Source organism: Nothobranchius furzeri, chromosome 5 (genome assembly GCF_043380555.1).
Source record: "Nothobranchius furzeri strain GRZ-AD chromosome 5, NfurGRZ-RIMD1, whole genome shotgun sequence".
Taxonomy (NCBI): domain Eukaryota; kingdom Metazoa; phylum Chordata; class Actinopteri; order Cyprinodontiformes; family Nothobranchiidae; genus Nothobranchius; species Nothobranchius furzeri.
Window position 1 is genome coordinate 9,291,415 of NC_091745.1, and position 17,300 is coordinate 9,308,714.

The window sequence follows — 17,300 nt, forward strand, 5'->3', positions numbered from 1 at the left end:
TATATATATATATATATATATATATATATATATATATATATATATATATATATATAGTTGTATCTGGTTCTAGCATTTCATATTTCCTAGTTCCTACTGCATGAGTTCAGATGTATTAATCCATGTACTTAAATATTAATGTTCTGATTTTATTGAAACACTTGTTCTGTAATAGTTTCTTTACTATTGTGATCAAAAATATTTAATCTCAATTCTTAGATTGCTCTGCAAATAGTTTTCAAATAAACAATACACAGCAACTTCTGATCAATCCATATCAATTTCAGACTTAAAATAATATATTGATGTAAACCACACCCACTTCCGGTTGAATCACGCCCACTTCCAGGTTATGCCACGCCCATTCCGAGTACAGGTACAGATACAGATAGTGGTGTACTCGCTCATCCCTAGAAACAAGTGGAGAAAACTCAAAAATAAAGATAAAACCTGAGAAAATCTGAATAACAACAGGTGTTGAGGGATCAGTATTTCTTACTGGTGCCACGAACCATCAGGAGTATCAACAGGACCACGGATAATGGAACTTCTCCGTCACCCCTGACAGTTTGTTACATACAGTACATCATGCATAGTAACACCCCCTCCACACTCCACTACCCACAAGATATTTGCCAGATATCTAATGTACGTCGGTCACAATACTGCCCATTTAGCGCCCACCCAGGCAGCTCAACTTTGACCTGCCTCATCCTGACTGGTGGCACGATAGCAGCATGATGGTGGGATCACAGACGGTATCGTTTGTGACCCCATGAAAGGAAAGCCCTGTCAGACAGTGCCGGTGGGTCGGTGGGTAATGACAGCAGACATGTGCTGTGGCGATCTTACCAGACTTCCATGGTGGTCTCTGATTCATATAGATGATTTTTTATGTGGCAAACTATAATACGTCTCAGTGGGATTTGCATCTTGTATGTGTTTTCATTTTACATACACACCACCCTTCAGAGCCTTATGTCTGCATTAGTGAAGCTGTGATTGAGGGAGTTTTAAATCCCCAGATCCCCAGCTCATATCCAACTGTCAGCAAGTATCGATTACACGTGGCAGTGACAACAAGATGGAGAAAGAGAAAGGAACAGAGATGGAAACAGACGCAGAGCTGCAGCATAAGGGCTGTGCTGGTATTCTATGCCGAAGGGTCGATATGAGTCCTGGGATTTCTTCTGCTCGTGCTCAGGTTACGCTGAGTGACCTCTATGAGCGGGCCACACACACACACACGCACGCGCGCGCACACACACACACACACACACACGCGCACACACACACACACGTGCGCACACACACACACACACACACGTGCGCACACACACACACACACACACACACACACACACACACACACACACACACACACACACACACTGAAATCACAGATTTTTCTGAGTATCTAGAATTGATACAGCTGATAGCGGCCCAGCGCGACACATGCATGCTCTTCCTTCTTCCAAGAGGGATTACACTTCCACATTTGTCACCAAACTCCGGACAGCTTGCACGGGTGAAGGCCTTTGATCTGAATTTGCAAACACTTTTTGCGTCAGCGAGGCTCTCTGTCCATTTTGGCCTCTTCCTTCAGTTGAGTGTGTTTGTTTTGAACCGTCGAGCATGTGTGTGAGTGTTTGTCCTCAGGAGCGAGAGAGGGAGAGATTAAAAACACAGATAACAGCTGACTTGTTTTCTCTTTATTGCCCGGCTCTCATCTGGCCGACCCCATCACCTCCTCTCCCTCCTCCCCTTCCTTCCATCTTTTCCCACAGACGCTCTCGAGTAGACGGGTGAGCGGAGCGGTGGAAGCTGTCCAGTGTGCATTCAGTGTCTTCATCGCTGCAATATAATCACCCCCACTAATCAGAGCACTTTACAGCAGCTCCTCTGTTCGTCTGCACCCCCTCCTCACTCTCTCCTAACACTCTGGCTTTCTGTCTCCCCTCCCCTCCACTCTTCCTATTAACACTCCCCAATAGCAGACGAAGCGCTCACTTGAATAACTTGTAGTGTGTGTGTGTGTGTGTGTGTGTGTGTGTGTGTGTGTGTGTGTGTGTGTGTGTGTGTGTGTGTGATGGACGCACTTTCACCAAGTAGTTGTTATAGACGCTCAGTTAAGACAGAGAGAGAGTGTTTGGTGGCTGATAAAGAGCTCTTTGTACATTTGCTGGGCCTGATAGTTGCTCATCTCCTTCCTGAACTGGCAGAAGCCAAGACTTCAACCCCTGCAAAAGACCCTGGGGTTAAATTCACCATAAAGACCTCAGTGGCTCATAAAAATTAAATCATTTTCTTCATCCCTCTTGCGTCCACACCCCAGTAATAAACACATTTCTGAGCCCATGCAGCCCCACTCATAAAATCCTGGGCCCAGTTTTTTTTTGTTTCATGAGTGTTTTTAAACTCACTGAAGTCCAAAAGGAATTGTTAAAGGTCCGCTGCCACCTTTAGGCTCCTACTCCACTCCAGCTGTGGTGCAGTATGCAGCCCCTGCTGCCTCGGGCTTGTGTTTTTGGTCCACAGCCAGCTGTGTTGTCGTGAAAGACGACAAACATAAAAAGCAGGAAGTTGCAAGAAAAGATGTATCACCCTGTGCTTTAACCTTTCTTACTGAGTCTGTGTTAAGTGACACATGCTGTCAGGAAGGGTGCTCTTGGCTTAAAATGAAATGATTTACAACGAGTCCTGACGCATTCGTGCATTTACAGTGGTGCAGGTAGCCTGTAAGTGTAGACTAACTGGTTAAAAGGTTGTGCTGTCTGCACATCTTCACTTTTTTTTTTCACAGCTTCCATTCACAAGTTATTTTATTTGCAAGCTCGTGTTGCATTGCTAATAGCATTAGCCAGGGTACCATTAGCTGGATGATGCATGGCAGGGCAAAGGAAACCTGACTACGTCTGAGGAAAGGTCAAGAAATGCATGTAATACAGACTCCTGTGTTCGACTCCTCCAAACACTCCCTCCTTTTAGATAGACCAGAATCAATAGAGCGGCTTTAAATAGGTCTGGGCATTCTGCACGTTTCTAAGTATGGCGTGCACATGCACTGAGATTTTCTACCTTGTGTGATGTTCCAGTACACCGACCACGCTCATGCATGTTAGAACTGCTCTGTCATCACCACACTGACGGACAGACCAGCGTGGACTCTTAATAACAAGCAGAAACTTCTCAAATACACCCACATAAACTGCCTGTTAAGATCCCATTGGACTATTTAAGGTAGTAACTGTGTGAAAATTATGCATCAAATCAATGTGGAGAAGCTTGACTGTCTGCCACATCAGTAAAAAAGAACTAAAGCAGGCGAACCGTGGCTGTGATGGTCCGCTGCACATCTTTATTCTTGTGGTCTACATCAATGGACGTTTTTGTCCATGAATATTGATTAAAGATTGTAGACTTAAGAAGACTACTTCTGCGCATCTCTCTAAAGAAAGTATTAATGCCCTAATAAAGGTACTATTTATGATTTAGCATGAACAAAAAGAAGGAAATTACAGCCAGCCTGAGCTCTGGTACCCTCAGGAGGTGGTGCGTTTATCCAGATTTTCGTATAGTGTGAACAAGTCAGAAAGCATGTTTTAATTCAACGTAGCAGACACAAAACCATGGCACTATTCAGAATAATGATTTATATTCATTTCAAGGCAGGTACAATTTGAAATTTGAAAATATTTAAAGTGCAATAGTGTGAAATTCCAGTTTCTGTCAAAGTGCAAGGGTGAAATGATGCTGTTAGGAGGAGAAAATCTGTTAATGGGAAAAGCTTTGCTGTTTGTTTTTAAAGACGTGCCGGTGAGGGAAAACTGGGTTGAAGGATAAGTGAAAAAAAAAATAGTTACAATTGACTGGTTTTCCTAAGATGCTAAAAGACGCACGGAGGTCAAACATAAAACTGAGTGTTTCTCCCATGTTCACCAGATTGAGCCTGATAAATAGTAGCTGATATGGTAGAATCCAGTTACAGCAACGGATCAAAAGTCTTCATTATTGCTTGAAACCATTTATTGAACTTTCGGTCAGAAGCCCTTAAAATCTGAATTTAGACGATCAACCCTGACAGTTTTCTGGATAAATGCCTTCCAGTCTTTGGCCTTGAGAGAAGCCTTAGGGGTCTCCATAGGGTTAATCCGGAGAGGGCCAGTACAAAGCTAATGAAGAGCAGCCTGAGGTTCTTCTGGGACTTACAGGCTCAGATCTGAACCAAGCTCCACATTCTTCATCCCCAACAGGCGGCTCTGCTCAAAGGAGTTTTGCTTTTGGCTGGACGGGTGCTATCCTCCTTCACCACGACCCGTGGGAATAAATAATCTGCAGGCTACTTATTGAACCTTTGAGTACCTGAAAGAAACAGCTCGAGCAAAGATCAAGAATCATAACAGAGGGCGTCTTGCTGCTCCAAGATGAGAAATTGCACTGTCCTTAAAAAGCTCAGAGGGAAATCGGAAACAGGACAATGTATGAAAATGTCTTTTTTACAGGCTTTGCTGTGACAGAAGCCAGACCTCTGCAGTAGCACGGCGATCTCCCAGCCTCTCTAGCTTCGGCAAAGGGTATACAATCAAAAAGATGACCTCCCTCAATCCCAGAACTTCATTTTTCGAAGATCCATATGGCCTTAATGTCATGAAATGTGCAGCCATTACACAGATTAGCATGTGATGAGAAGGAGCCTGGTGTGCAGGGCTCAAACCAGGCCAGGCCTGGTCGATGATATAAATTTGCCTTCCCTCCTTCAGAAAGAATCCTTCTTCCTGCACTCAGCAACTAAGCCAGAGCCCATCTGTCTATGAAAAGCAGCTGCTGCATGTGTGCAGAGCATCAGACATCTGGTTGGGGACTAATCACACCCCAGTAAACAAGCTCTCTGCAAATAGATCGTCATCATAATGCCATTTCTTTCCTTCCACAGCCATTGAATTAAATAAAAATCAGAACAGATCTGTATGAGGTCCAGTGACCCTATTGTGTAAGTTAAGACTTATTCAGACTTCTAGCTAATGAATTCACTAAATCCTTATTTGTACATGCAAAGTGAGATAGCTCAAGGCTTGTTACTTTGATGCAAACAGAAGGTATACATTTGTGGTTTAAGTTTGATATGAGTTAAATTTACATGTTATTTAATAAGCCATAAGACATGAGATTCCATAGGAAATATGAAATCCACCTTGTGGGTACTGTTTAACCAGAAGATTGGAACTTTTTATTGCAGGGATTAGATAACAGCCTCGTATTAATTCAGAAACAACAGAAGCGAGAGTCAAGTTTAAAAGTTTAAAGATTTATTACTAAACAAATTAAACTAGACTAACTTTAACAGTAAGTGTATGGTGTAACTAAGGTGAGTGAGACGGAGAATGGTGTAGTGTGGAATGTTGCTCAGAACCAGCAATTCGAAAGAAGCGATTAGTTCTTATGGGAAAGAAGGTGGTGTCTTGGCACTAAGCTTTGGTTAGGAGATTCATAAACACATTCGACGCCGTTTGTCGGTCTACGTACCCTTAGCGGAAGTCCCCGTCTAGATCAGGTGTAGAGGTCCAGCTTGACCTTTATGGAGCCGAAGCCTGTAGAAACAGCCGCGGTTGCCGACCAGACCAGTCTTTGAGATACTTCCCGGGTCATGACAGTTTTGTTGGCGTCTAGCGAGACCCAAACCTGGGTCGTGATGATTCAGCTTTTATTCTGAAAGGAACCGTTGCAGCAGCTGGAATAACAACAGATTTTCCAGCTTGTCGTTGGTTCTTTTGGCTGAAGAGGAGAGTTACGGATTGGCCATTCCGACAACTTCTCTAGAACGCTTTGAACTGGCGTTAAAGATGGCGTGGGCATAGTTTTATACTTCGGATGTTTTGGTTTATGGTCGAATGAAAAGATGACAGATTTACCAAGCACCACCAAAACCACGCCTCCGTCGGATCTGGCAGATTCTGATTGGATCAGTAAAGCAATGTGTCGTGTCTTTTAACGCTACGTGAGATCAGTCCTAGTGGAAACATTTAAAGTCATATTACTTATTATATTCTATAGGATTATAATAACTTAATTAATATTTTGATTTCACAGATTGGTCACATTTTATTATTGACTAACACTTTGTTTGATTAGCTTTATTAAAATAGAGCTCTTTGATTTGTTAAAAGGAGAGTGTCCATTCTTCATTCTTCTCTTGAGCTGGTAAGAAGCAGTTTGTAACAAATGCATGAGACCTTGAGGCCATATCTCACGCAGACTAGTTCTGTGTCAGAGGAGAGGGGGAAATGTCTTGTGGTGGAAAACAGTCATTTCATTCCGTTACAAGTTAGATGCAAATTTCCTGCTTATTCTGATTGGATTTCATTCAAATGTGATTCAAAATGGATTCAAGTTTAGATGTTTTTTAAAAAAAAGCAATCATCATGGGCACGTTTTGCTCAGAGCATTTTGTGTAGATCGGTGGAAAACTTAGAGCTAAACGTTTTACCTACAAATTGAATCTCTTCACCATCTCTCTTCCAGATCCGAATCTCCCCACGTACGACCCAACCATCGCTGATCCGCTTACGTACTCAGATGCCATCTTTCCTGGCGGCTCAGACAACCCATTGCCAAATGGAGAGACAACCACATCCAGCGCTGGCTCTCCCCGATTCCTTGGCCATGGCCTCAATGAAAACCTCATCCCCATCTACTGCTCCATCCTGGCTGCGGTAGTGGTGGGTCTGGTGGCATACATTGTGTTCAAGAGGTCAGTAGAAAAGAAAAATAAAGACATAAATAAAGAAATGCCTACTTTGGTCCTAAATGTGTATACACAATTGAGTTTGACACCTCAAAAACAAAATAATCCAGCACAGAAAGGGTGAAAAGTGCTCGAGGCAACATCCCTTTAACACAGATGTTTCCCCAGAAAACCAAAAATCGCTGAAGAGAAAAATGTTCAGTCTGGTTGTGGCTGGAGCAGCTCTGACCCACTTCTTTCAAAAAAAAAAAAGAAAAGAAAAAAGAAAACTACACCACTTAATGCATTTACAGAGACTACAAACACATTAGAGAGGACACCAGTCCAACAGATACAGACGCCAGATAAACACGCTTGGAGCAAGTAAACAAGCTCATTAGAGGATTGACTGTTTGAAACGTGCCGACCAGGAGAAATCCGAGTGGTACACACACTCCATATGTATGTTTTTTGTTACACATGTAAAAACAAAATATGATGAGACATTCGTAAATGTTTCAACCGGTTCTATCGTTCACAACCTCACAAATATCTCATCTGTCATTCGTTAGTGATTGCTCTGCTAATTTTCTTCATGCTCTTGAAATTGTTTGCGAAAAACACATTTTAGAGAAAAAATGTGGGCAAACAGAAACGTTCAATTCTGACTTAAATATGTTCTTCTCTGAGAAACTATTTTTTAATGATTATTTCTGATTATAATCAGTCATTCTTAGTTTTGCATGCAGGCTGACCATGAAAATAGTCTCCTACACCTATCTTCTGCATTAGCTTCTGATAGAAAACAGACGGTGAAACTCTAGGATTAGAAAAATCTGACAGATCTACGTCACACTGTCACATGGGCTGACCCATCATGGCTCACGACGGGGATGTTTGTTGTTGGTTTAGTGTCCAGGCAACAGCAGAGAACACATCAGCTGGTAGAAGCTAACTGTTAGCATTAGCAACTCCACCACATGGCAGAACTTATTCAGGCTCTTATTTGTGGAGATGAAACATCAACAATGCAAAGTAAATGGATTCTGTGGTAGAGTGGCGCTGCTGTTAGCCAGTCAGAGGTGAGGTGTCCACATATCAGGAAGTAAGACTCCAAATCCTGTTGTCTGAGATTACTTTCACCTCTGGCTGAATTCTCTGTGCTGAAAGGCACATCGGAGATTTTTGTGCCCATGACTTAAGCCTGATTCATGCTTCTCCGTCAGCTCCAACAGGGAGAGACACGCACGGACGGACGGAGACATTTACCCTCATACTTCTCCGTCTCCTGGGAAGTGTTGCAAAGCAATTCCCTGCCATGACAGCAGAGGGCGTAGCGCTGTTCTGGGGTATCCTGTCATGGATCCGGTCCAAGATAGTGTGTTTATATTGTGTTTTTTGTATATAAGAGACTTTTTAACACGGACAAATTTGTCTCTCATCCTCCTCCACCTCTTCATGCGCTCCCCACCTCTAAACCCACGTTTCCTGTCATTTCCGTGCACAAATAAAACGCTTGCTGCGCATCTTTTCACTCCTCCAGTCACGGGGGAATTAAACGTTCATGTTTTTAGAGTTTTTTCGCGAGGTATTCTTCAAGCTTCTCCGTGTCTGCCGCTAGTTATCCTCGGCTCTCTTTATGTTTTTGAGGGCGCAATGGCGGCGCTGTAGACAACAGCGGTGCCCTGACCAATCAAAAGCTTGCGTTCTCCGTCTCGATGGATGGATGTTTAGAAAAGAGAGCTCGACTCCGTACGTACTTGCGGGGCTCTCCAGCAGGCCCGCAAGGGCAGATAATGGCGTTGCGTGTCTCCGCACTGACGCAGATGCAGAAGCATGAATCAGGCTTTACAAGGCATTCATTCCTACTATAGACCACTGCCAATGTATTCAAAGTAACAGTGAAGGACCTCTTTAACATCTTACAGTTTACAACAATATTCCAAAAAAGATCATGTTTAATTTGCTTTAGAAGTAGGCTATTAAAGTAAAGACGTGTTGTCTGAAAGTTAAAGAAGTTGCTACAGTTTTGTTTCCAGACACGTGCTTTGTATCCACAGGTGGAATAGCTGCAAGCAGAACAAGCAGGCAGCTAATAATCGTGCTGCCACAAACAACCAGATGGTGACACCAGAAGGTGAGAAGCTGCACAGTGACAGCGGCATCTCAGTGGACACTCAGAGTCTTCAGGAGCAGCAGCAACAAGCCCAGGCTGAAGTCCAGCCGCAGCCTTCACGCACACACACACAGGAGCAAATAGGTGAGATTACATTTTTCAGTTTATCTTTTGTCCTTGTGGTTTTTGTCTTGAGAGACTCATAAAAAAATGTTTCTTCTCATTTCATCATTTCTGCAGAAAATAGTATTTTAGAACTTTAATCTGGACCAAATTCTAGTAACTGTAGATCAAGCCGTTTAAACGTCAGCTTTATTATTATTTTTTTGCTGGTTTGAAACACCGACTTTTCCGACCCTCGACTCCAGAAACTGAACTTGTTTAGGTTCATTCCATAAAGTGACAGAGTCGTGGTGCTTCCTCGCGTTCACATGGCTGATCACAGAAAGTGTTGTTTACCGCAGCAGAGTCAGCACATTACCCGCTCACGCACAGATGTTAAAGCTGGTGAAGTAAGTCATCATCTGGAACTTCAAGGCTTTCTTCTGAGACGTTTTCTCTGCATTGTGCAACATTTTCAATCTGAAATAAAGATAAAGTTTTGTGGATTTAAATAAAAAATGTTAAATCCCCCAACAGCAGGCGTCTGCCAACATGCACATAAATGAGGAATGTGTGGTACTAGGGATCAAGAATGCTCAGATTATCAAACTGAGGAACTATGCACCAAGTTTTTCTCTCAAGTCGGATTCATCAAAACTGGTTAAAACTTTAGTTAAAATGCATTCGCCGAGTAAGAAGCTGCATGAGTTTGATTTATGTCTTTTGCACTAGGCTTACAAATCGGCTTATACTCGTCTCCTGGGGCTGGGGAAGTATTTTGAGTGTAGTCTGTGAGGCATATTTGCCATGAAGCCAGACACAATCGAAAAGGTTTTGCGAGATGAACTCACTAACTGAAGTCTGGCTTGGAACCAACATTATGCACTTTACTGATCTATTATAAAGCAATTTTCCATGTGCTTAATTTACTTGCACTGGTGGAGTGCATTAAGAAAGACAAACACAGATCTTGTTTTCAGTGCATTTGTTTATTTGACTGTCATTAATGCATTTTAACTGTGCAAAGAACCCAGTTTAGTTTTTGTCTCCAGCTGTGCATCGTGCAGATGTTCTGCCTGTTGTTGTCTCACTCTGGCATCACACAGATAAATGTGTACATGGAATTTTACTCTGACCAGTTTTACAAACTTCAAGGACTTTGAAAGAAAATCCGCCCCAAATTCTGAAGTATAATTAAACAGCAGACGTCGTCGTCGTCTTCCTCCGCTTATCTGGGTCCGGGTCGCGGGGGCAGCATCCCAACTAGGAAGCTCCAGACCGTCCTCTCCCCGGCCACCTCCACCAGCTCCTCCAGCAGGACCCCAAGGCGTTCCCGGACCAGATTGGAGATGTAACCTCTCCAACGTGTCCTGGGTCGACCCGGGGGCCTCCTGCCGGCAGGACATGCCCGAAACACCTCCCCAGGGAGGCGTCCAGGAGTCATCCTGACCAGATGCCCAAACCACCTCAACTGGCTCCTTTCGATCCGGAGGAGCAGCGGTTCTACTCTGAGTCCCTCCCGAATGTCCGAGCCCCTCACCCTATCTCTAAGGCTGAGCCCGGCCACCCTACGGAGGAAACTCATTTCGGCCGCTTGTATCCGCGATCTCGTTCTTTTGGTCATTACCCAAAGCTCATGGCCATAGGTGAGGATTGGGACGTAGATCGACCGGTAAATCGAGAGCCTGGCTGTCAGACATCAGCAAAGTTAAATACCACAGATATAAAATCTCACCTTTTATCGATTAAGAACTTTCCCTCTTTTCTTTAACTTTTAATGAACATTTTCATTAAGCAGAGGACAGATTTACCCAGGATTCTCTGCTGGATAAAATCAGCACCAGTCTGCACATAAATCTGTTTCTGTGTGAGGAAAAACTACTTAACCTGACCTTGCTCACAGTCAATCAAACATTTTTCGAATTTCTGGATTCAGGCGGGTAGTTTGGACTGATTACCCACCCAACTGGAAACACATGTTGCCAACAGCCAATAAATAAAGAGGTAGACACAGAAAAAGTGTCAGAATTTGACAAGGAATCGGCGTGAATCCCAAAACAAAGATGGTGAACAGCGAGAGAGGGAACCGCTGCTGTTTGTTTACCCTTTGAGCTTGAGATCGTGTTGCTTTAACAGATCATATACTCTGTCGTCAACAGTCTTTCAGTTATACAAAAGTCTGCTAAAACCCATTTGAGTGTACTCCAGTTAAAAGCTTTAAGACTGAAAAGGTGATGGTATGTGTCCTCAGCTTTATAAAGCTGAAACCAGCACTCTTACTGGGCCTTTCCACCAGACGCCTAAGCATAGCGTAATTTGCAAGGAACTCAGTATTAGCCGCTGTCATAGTTGATAGGTGTGCTTCCACCAGCTGCGAAGCATTTCTTTTGGAAGCGTTCCATAAGTGCAGGACATGTTGCTTACGCTTTGAGTCTTTTTTAACATGCTATGCTTCCAGAAAGTGTCAAGTTTAGCAGTACAAATTGAAGCCAGACCGGAAGTCAAACACGAAAACAGTGTAAAACATCCAGAAAATTTCTAAATAAAAGTTACATGCAGATTTCCAGTTGCTTAACTTGTAGAAGAAGTACGCCATTTCCTGTGAAACCTCTGTAGTCGAAGTAAACAGAACAGAAAATAAACCTCAGACCTTTTTGGACTCAAGCTGCCGTCATTCTTCTTGGTTGTTTTTGCATGAACTGCTGAATTCGTGCTTAGTGTTACAATTCTTTTATAATTTTGTGGCCACGTGGGACCAGCTGGAATGCTTCCACTGCCGTTTCACGTCTGAAACGCTCCTATTGTGAAGGGAGTTTGCAGGTACAACATTTCTGTAACTTATGTACCATTTACACATCCATTAAAAAGGCTGGGTCATAGATCTGTAGACACAAGCAGAGAAGTTTTCACAAAAGCATCATTTAGGAGAAAACTCACCCTCCTTTAAGACAACATAAAAATGATTTATTTTGCAGGAGCAGCTGAGGAATAGCCTAGTGAACCAGACCAAATTCTTGCTTTGCAAAGTTTGGTCTAGGAACGCTCCACTGGAACCTCTGCAGCCCCAACAGCATTCTGGCTGGCTAATCACAGCTCTCTAGAGGGGTTTCAAAAACATAAAGAGCTGTGATTGGTCCATAATGGTGGGCCAATCATAGTGCTCTATCTGCTTAGAGAACAAATCACAGAGCTTTATCCGCTTTGTGGGCCAATCAGGGCACTCTAAATGCCTGGTGGGTGGGATGATGCAACAGAGTGAAACAAGAGTATGTCACATTCTTTGTCCAGTAGCATGCGGAGATCATTTGAAAGACAATGGTAGAACCCGCCCCACAACCGAGAGCCGTCAGTGGAGCGTTGCCAGACTAAATAATACATTTATTTAGTCTGGCTTGCCAGGCTAGCTGAGGAATGCTTCATTGAAAGAATGACTTAACTTTTAACCCTTTCCCTTGTTAACTTGTTGGCTCATTAGCAGGCGTTACACGACGGATTCCAGGCCTGGCCTGTTAGCCTTTTTAAATCGGATGTAGCATCAGTGTTTAGCAGGTGATAATTGGCGTGAGTAGCATTTTGTTAGTGCGGAAACTAGATTCTTGGTTCCTTTACAACCTCACACATGGGAGAGAAATGGGGGTGTGCATTCACTATAAATCCACTCTAATCACAGGGGGTTTCCTTTTTCCATTGAACCATGTTTTAGAGGGGGCAAAGTAATGCTAACTGCTTCAATCATAAGACGTCAAATCAGCTTTCATGAAAAGAGATGGAGCAGAGAAAATGCGTCTCGCTGTCACTAAGGGGGTATTCCCGGTATGAGTCACTCTCGAGGGACGAGAGATTCTTCCAGAAGAGTGCTTGGCCTCATTTCTGTCAGCTCATCAAAGACCCATCTATCTGCCCCCATCCCTGCACCTCTCAACCTCTTCTGCTTCCTCTCCCCAGCAATCATGCATATAGATGGTGTTTAAAATTTAAACAAGACTCAAAGCCCTCACGCACATCGTCCAACTGTGCATTCCCGCCCTATGTTTGACCCTCGGACGATGGGGGAGAAGCCACTAGTGAATTTATAACAAAATAAAAGGCAATTGTAAAGCCTAGATTAAAGCAACGCCTGGTAAAAATAAAATGTTTAAACTTTCAAACTGGCTAAAATAAAATCACACATCAGCAGACTTCCTAACCAAAATATAAATAATGCTGAGTGGCTTCCATCAGAATCAGGAGAAAAATCTGCTCTGTCTTGAGGTAAAAGCCGCAGGGAAGTGATGATAAAAGAAGCATTGCTGAAGGAGGAGGAAGTTTATTTCAGTCGTACAATCAACCTCTATCAAGGGGTTACAGCTAAAACCCTCACTAAACATTTAGGATTCTGTGGAAGTGCCTGATGTAAAAGCCAAAGCTTAAAAATCCGTTCATCAGACTCGTGTAACATTATACGTTTGCAGGTTAGGATGCTGCTGTGTCATTTATCACATTGCAAATGCAGTTTCAGTAAAACACAGAAGGACTCATGACTGGTTTCTGGTTTAGAATAAATCCACAGCTTTACTTTCTCCTGTCTCACAATGTGATTTAGAGACACCGTGATAAATTGAGTGGTGTGACGACATGACAAAATTCATGCTTTCACGAGTTTTCTGTGGGAATTTAAGTGCTGACAACAAACAGATTTTCACTTTTGAACCTGAATAACTATGAGATATGTAAAATCCTGTAAAATCCTGCCAACATTTGTAAAAAGTCCCACATTTTTGTCCATTTTGCTGTTGTGGAACATGTTCTTGCAGTTTAAACAGGAAGATACATTTTGACCGTCATCGATCAGAATTAAAGAGCAAAACCAAAATCACAGAGGGACCGTTGTTTTATTTTTGCTTGTTATTTTTGAAATATGACGTTGCTATTTAAGGTGCATAGAAAGCTTCTTTTATGTCAGATTATCCTCCTGGTTCTTTATTCCCAGGAGAGGTAGACTGGTGACACTTTAACTCTTTTCCTGATACACTCCAAAAACGACCATGATTCAGTAGATCAGTTTAACTTGGTTTAAATAAAAACAGCAAAGGAAATGGAACCAAATAACTCACCTTGTACCCCCTGAAGCCATCTCTGTGCTCATCAGTCAAAAGGGCCCTGATTCTTCCCATACATAATCTCAGTCCCACCCACTTGGTCTTGGCACCTTCCCATTGGATGAAAACATGGAAATAAGAGAAAGATGTGGCTACATGCCACACTCTATTCTATTTGAAAAGTTCTGAGCATCATTTGGGGTTTAACACCCAATCTGAATGTGGAAAGCACAAACTATTCCCCTTCACCTAGAACGAATGAATAGAAAACCGGAGAGAAAAGATCGGGATCATGTCTCAGAGATCCAACAAATTAAATGAGTTTAACACACAAGCAAAATGTGAAAGAGTCTTCTGCCACTATTTCCTAAATCTAAATGAGCTTCTTAAAGAAAATTGATGGGGGAATGCTCAGATTAGACAAGTCAAGCAGTTCCTTGTCACATTGAATAGCATCATTCATGGTCTCACCCATCTTGACTAGCTACTGTTGTTGATTTCAATGTCCAGGAGGGAGCAGAGCAGGTCTTGGCTAACAAAACGGCTGGTGTGCCCCCGTTGACGAAGGGTGTGCTCCAGGGCCATTTTGTGGCCTTCATCAGCCTCTTGCCCCCACCACTAGGAGCCCTCCCATCATAGGATCGAGCAGACTGCAGCAATGTTCACCTCCTCCTGCTTGGATACCTCCCCAAAAACATTTTACATGACAGCTTCAATATTCCAGGGGCTGAATTATGGTCCCAGTCCATCCCTGTCAGCAAGGAGAAGCTAACCATTAGCATTAGCAACTCCACAACATGGCAGAACTCCTCCAGGTTTGTGTTATTTGTGGAGATAAAACATCAGCATTGCAAAGCAAACAAAGTCAGTGGTAGAGTCATGTTGCTGGTATTCATCCATCCAGCCATCCATTTTTGGGCGCTTATCCGGGGTCGGGTCGCAGGGAGGCCTAAACTTCCCTCTCTCAGTCATTTGGGCCAGCTCCTCTGGGACCATCTTAAGGTGTTCCCTGGCCAGCCGATCGACATAGTCCCTCCAGCATGTCGGGTCTTCCTTTAGGTCCTCCCGGTTGGCTGTGCCTGGAAAACCTCACCAGGGAGGCATCCTAATCAGATGGCCGAGCCACCTCAACTGGCTCGTCTCTATGTGGAGGAGCAGCGGGTCTACTCCGAGCCCCTCCCGGATGACCAAGCTTCTCACCCTATCTCTAAGGGAGAGCCCAGCGACCCTGCAGAGAAAACTGATTTTGGCCGCTTGTATTCGCCATCTGATTCTTTTGGTCACTACCCAAAGTTCGTGACCGATAGATGAGGGTGGGAACGTAGATCGACCAGCAAATTGAGAGCTTTGTCTTCTGGATCAGCTCTTTCTTCACCACGACAGATCGGTACAGAGTCTGCATCACTGCAGATGTAGCACCAGGCCAGCTTCAACAGAATCAATGGTAGAGTTGTGTTGCTGTTTGCCAATCAGAAACGAGATGTCTGAATATCAGGAAACTGATCAAATCCTGCCGTCTGAAGCTCACCTGTGTTCTGGTTCCTGAAACAAGAGCGCCAGAGCTTCCCCCCCACAGAGATCAACTCACAACAACACTATATTTATCCTGCAAATGTATTGAAGAAAAAGTGAACTTGGTCTTCAACGATATGATTAATTAGGCGTCAGTCACATTGAAAGTTTGGACCAGAGCTATTTTGTTGTGGTGGTGACAGAGGAGGGGCTGCAATGTGAAAGCAAGATCTTTTCCTCTAAACGTTGTTGTCATGCAGCTCTCTGACACAAGGAAGCATTGAAAAAGACAAGAAACACAGTACATTTTGGGATCCTGTCAAAAACGCCTTTGCATTCCCGAGGTGTTTCCATGGCTTGCCTGAATGGAAAATAGGTTGAGAGGTTTGTAGGAAAAGAGAGCGTTTGTCTCTCATCTTCATTTAGCTAATGGCTTCAAAATAACAGTCTCAGATGGATGTATGACACCACAGGGCTCCCTACAGGGAAGAGTCTGCGTTTGAAGCCTGACTGGGAAACTTACATTTGCAGAAAATCAAAATTTCCCCCAGTAAAGTAATTGTCTTTTGCTTTGCAGTGGTGAGTGTGGATGGAGGCCCCCATCCTGACTCACCTCCACCTGAAGTTTGAGGAGGAAGAGGAGGCATCTGGACTGAGGACAGGGACAAGAGCATTGGAACTAATCATGGACCAAAGCAAAGGATGGGGGTGCCACACAGATCATGTAGAAGAAGACTGTGATTCATGGCTGAAGTGGCCACAGATTAACCACTAGACTGACTCGGACCTTCCAGCACCTTTGGGCCACAGTCTGAGACTCTTCATCCCTGAAACTGACTCTGTCATAAAGTGTGCCTGCACACAAAATCTATGGCAATACCAAACACAAGAACCAGTGTTACTCATAAATACAACATCTCATTTTAACAACCCATTACAATATATGACACAATTATTTACGGCTGCCAGTTTAACACACCTTTTTCTTTAGAAATATTCCAAGCGTCTTTTAATTTTGCGATCAGCTGCCATGATACGTTTGCGCTTGAAGGGTAAATCAGCATGTATTTTTGTCTCTTGCATCAAAGAGACCGGGGCATTTTCCCCTCTCATATCTCTCTCTGCAGCGTCCCACTCTCACACACCTCAGTCCCTCTCCACAGGATTCACTCCGTCAGACACCCGTTGTCATTGGCGATACTAAAAGCAGCAGGAGTGCCGTGAGTCACCCCCATCTTCTTCTGAAATGTATTCTTCTTGTTTGATTTAACTACCAACGTGTCTCTCGTTATACTATTTCATTACGTGAGTGACTCATCTTCAAACGAAAAGTCATTACTTCTTCCTCGGCTACAGCCACACAGCTTCCCCGTCTCACCGTGTCTCCTGGGATTGTTCTTCAGCAGTGTCTTGCTGACAATGTCACACTCCAAATGTTTGTCTCATGTTAGTGGCACAGCACTTTCATTTCTACACGAGCTACACGGCTGATTCAGCAAGCTGCTTCCACGTTACCCCATAAAGATCTGGATGTGCAACAAGAGAGGAGAGGAACATCTCTAGACGGTGGAGCTCTGCTGACTCACTGAGATAAAGGGAAAGGGAAGCCATCTGTGGAGTAAAAAAAGGGAGTAACAGTGTCATCGCTGCTAATTAATCTGCAAATGGGAGATTTATAGTGTTTTCTGAGCAGGATATTGGGACACCCCTCAGAGGATGAAGGCACCTCCAGCTTTACAGTCGTGCATACAGCCTCATCGGTGTTGCTGGG

General features: G+C 43.6%; 1 protein-coding gene across 1 annotated transcript in view; it reads left to right on the plus strand.

Annotated features, from left to right (window-relative positions):
* Positions 1 to 16,292, plus strand: part of ngfra (nerve growth factor receptor a (TNFR superfamily, member 16)) — a 31,705-nt gene extending 15,413 nt beyond the window's left edge. The window contains exons 4-6 of the mRNA XM_015948773.3: positions 6,520 to 6,748; positions 8,782 to 8,981; positions 16,107 to 16,292. Coding sequence (XP_015804259.1) covers positions 6,520 to 6,748; positions 8,782 to 8,981; positions 16,107 to 16,159 — 482 coding nt within the window. The 3' untranslated portion in view covers positions 16,160 to 16,292. The remainder of the gene's footprint in view (positions 1 to 6,519; positions 6,749 to 8,781; positions 8,982 to 16,106) is intronic.
* The last annotated feature ends 1,008 nt before the right edge of the window (positions 16,293 to 17,300 follow it).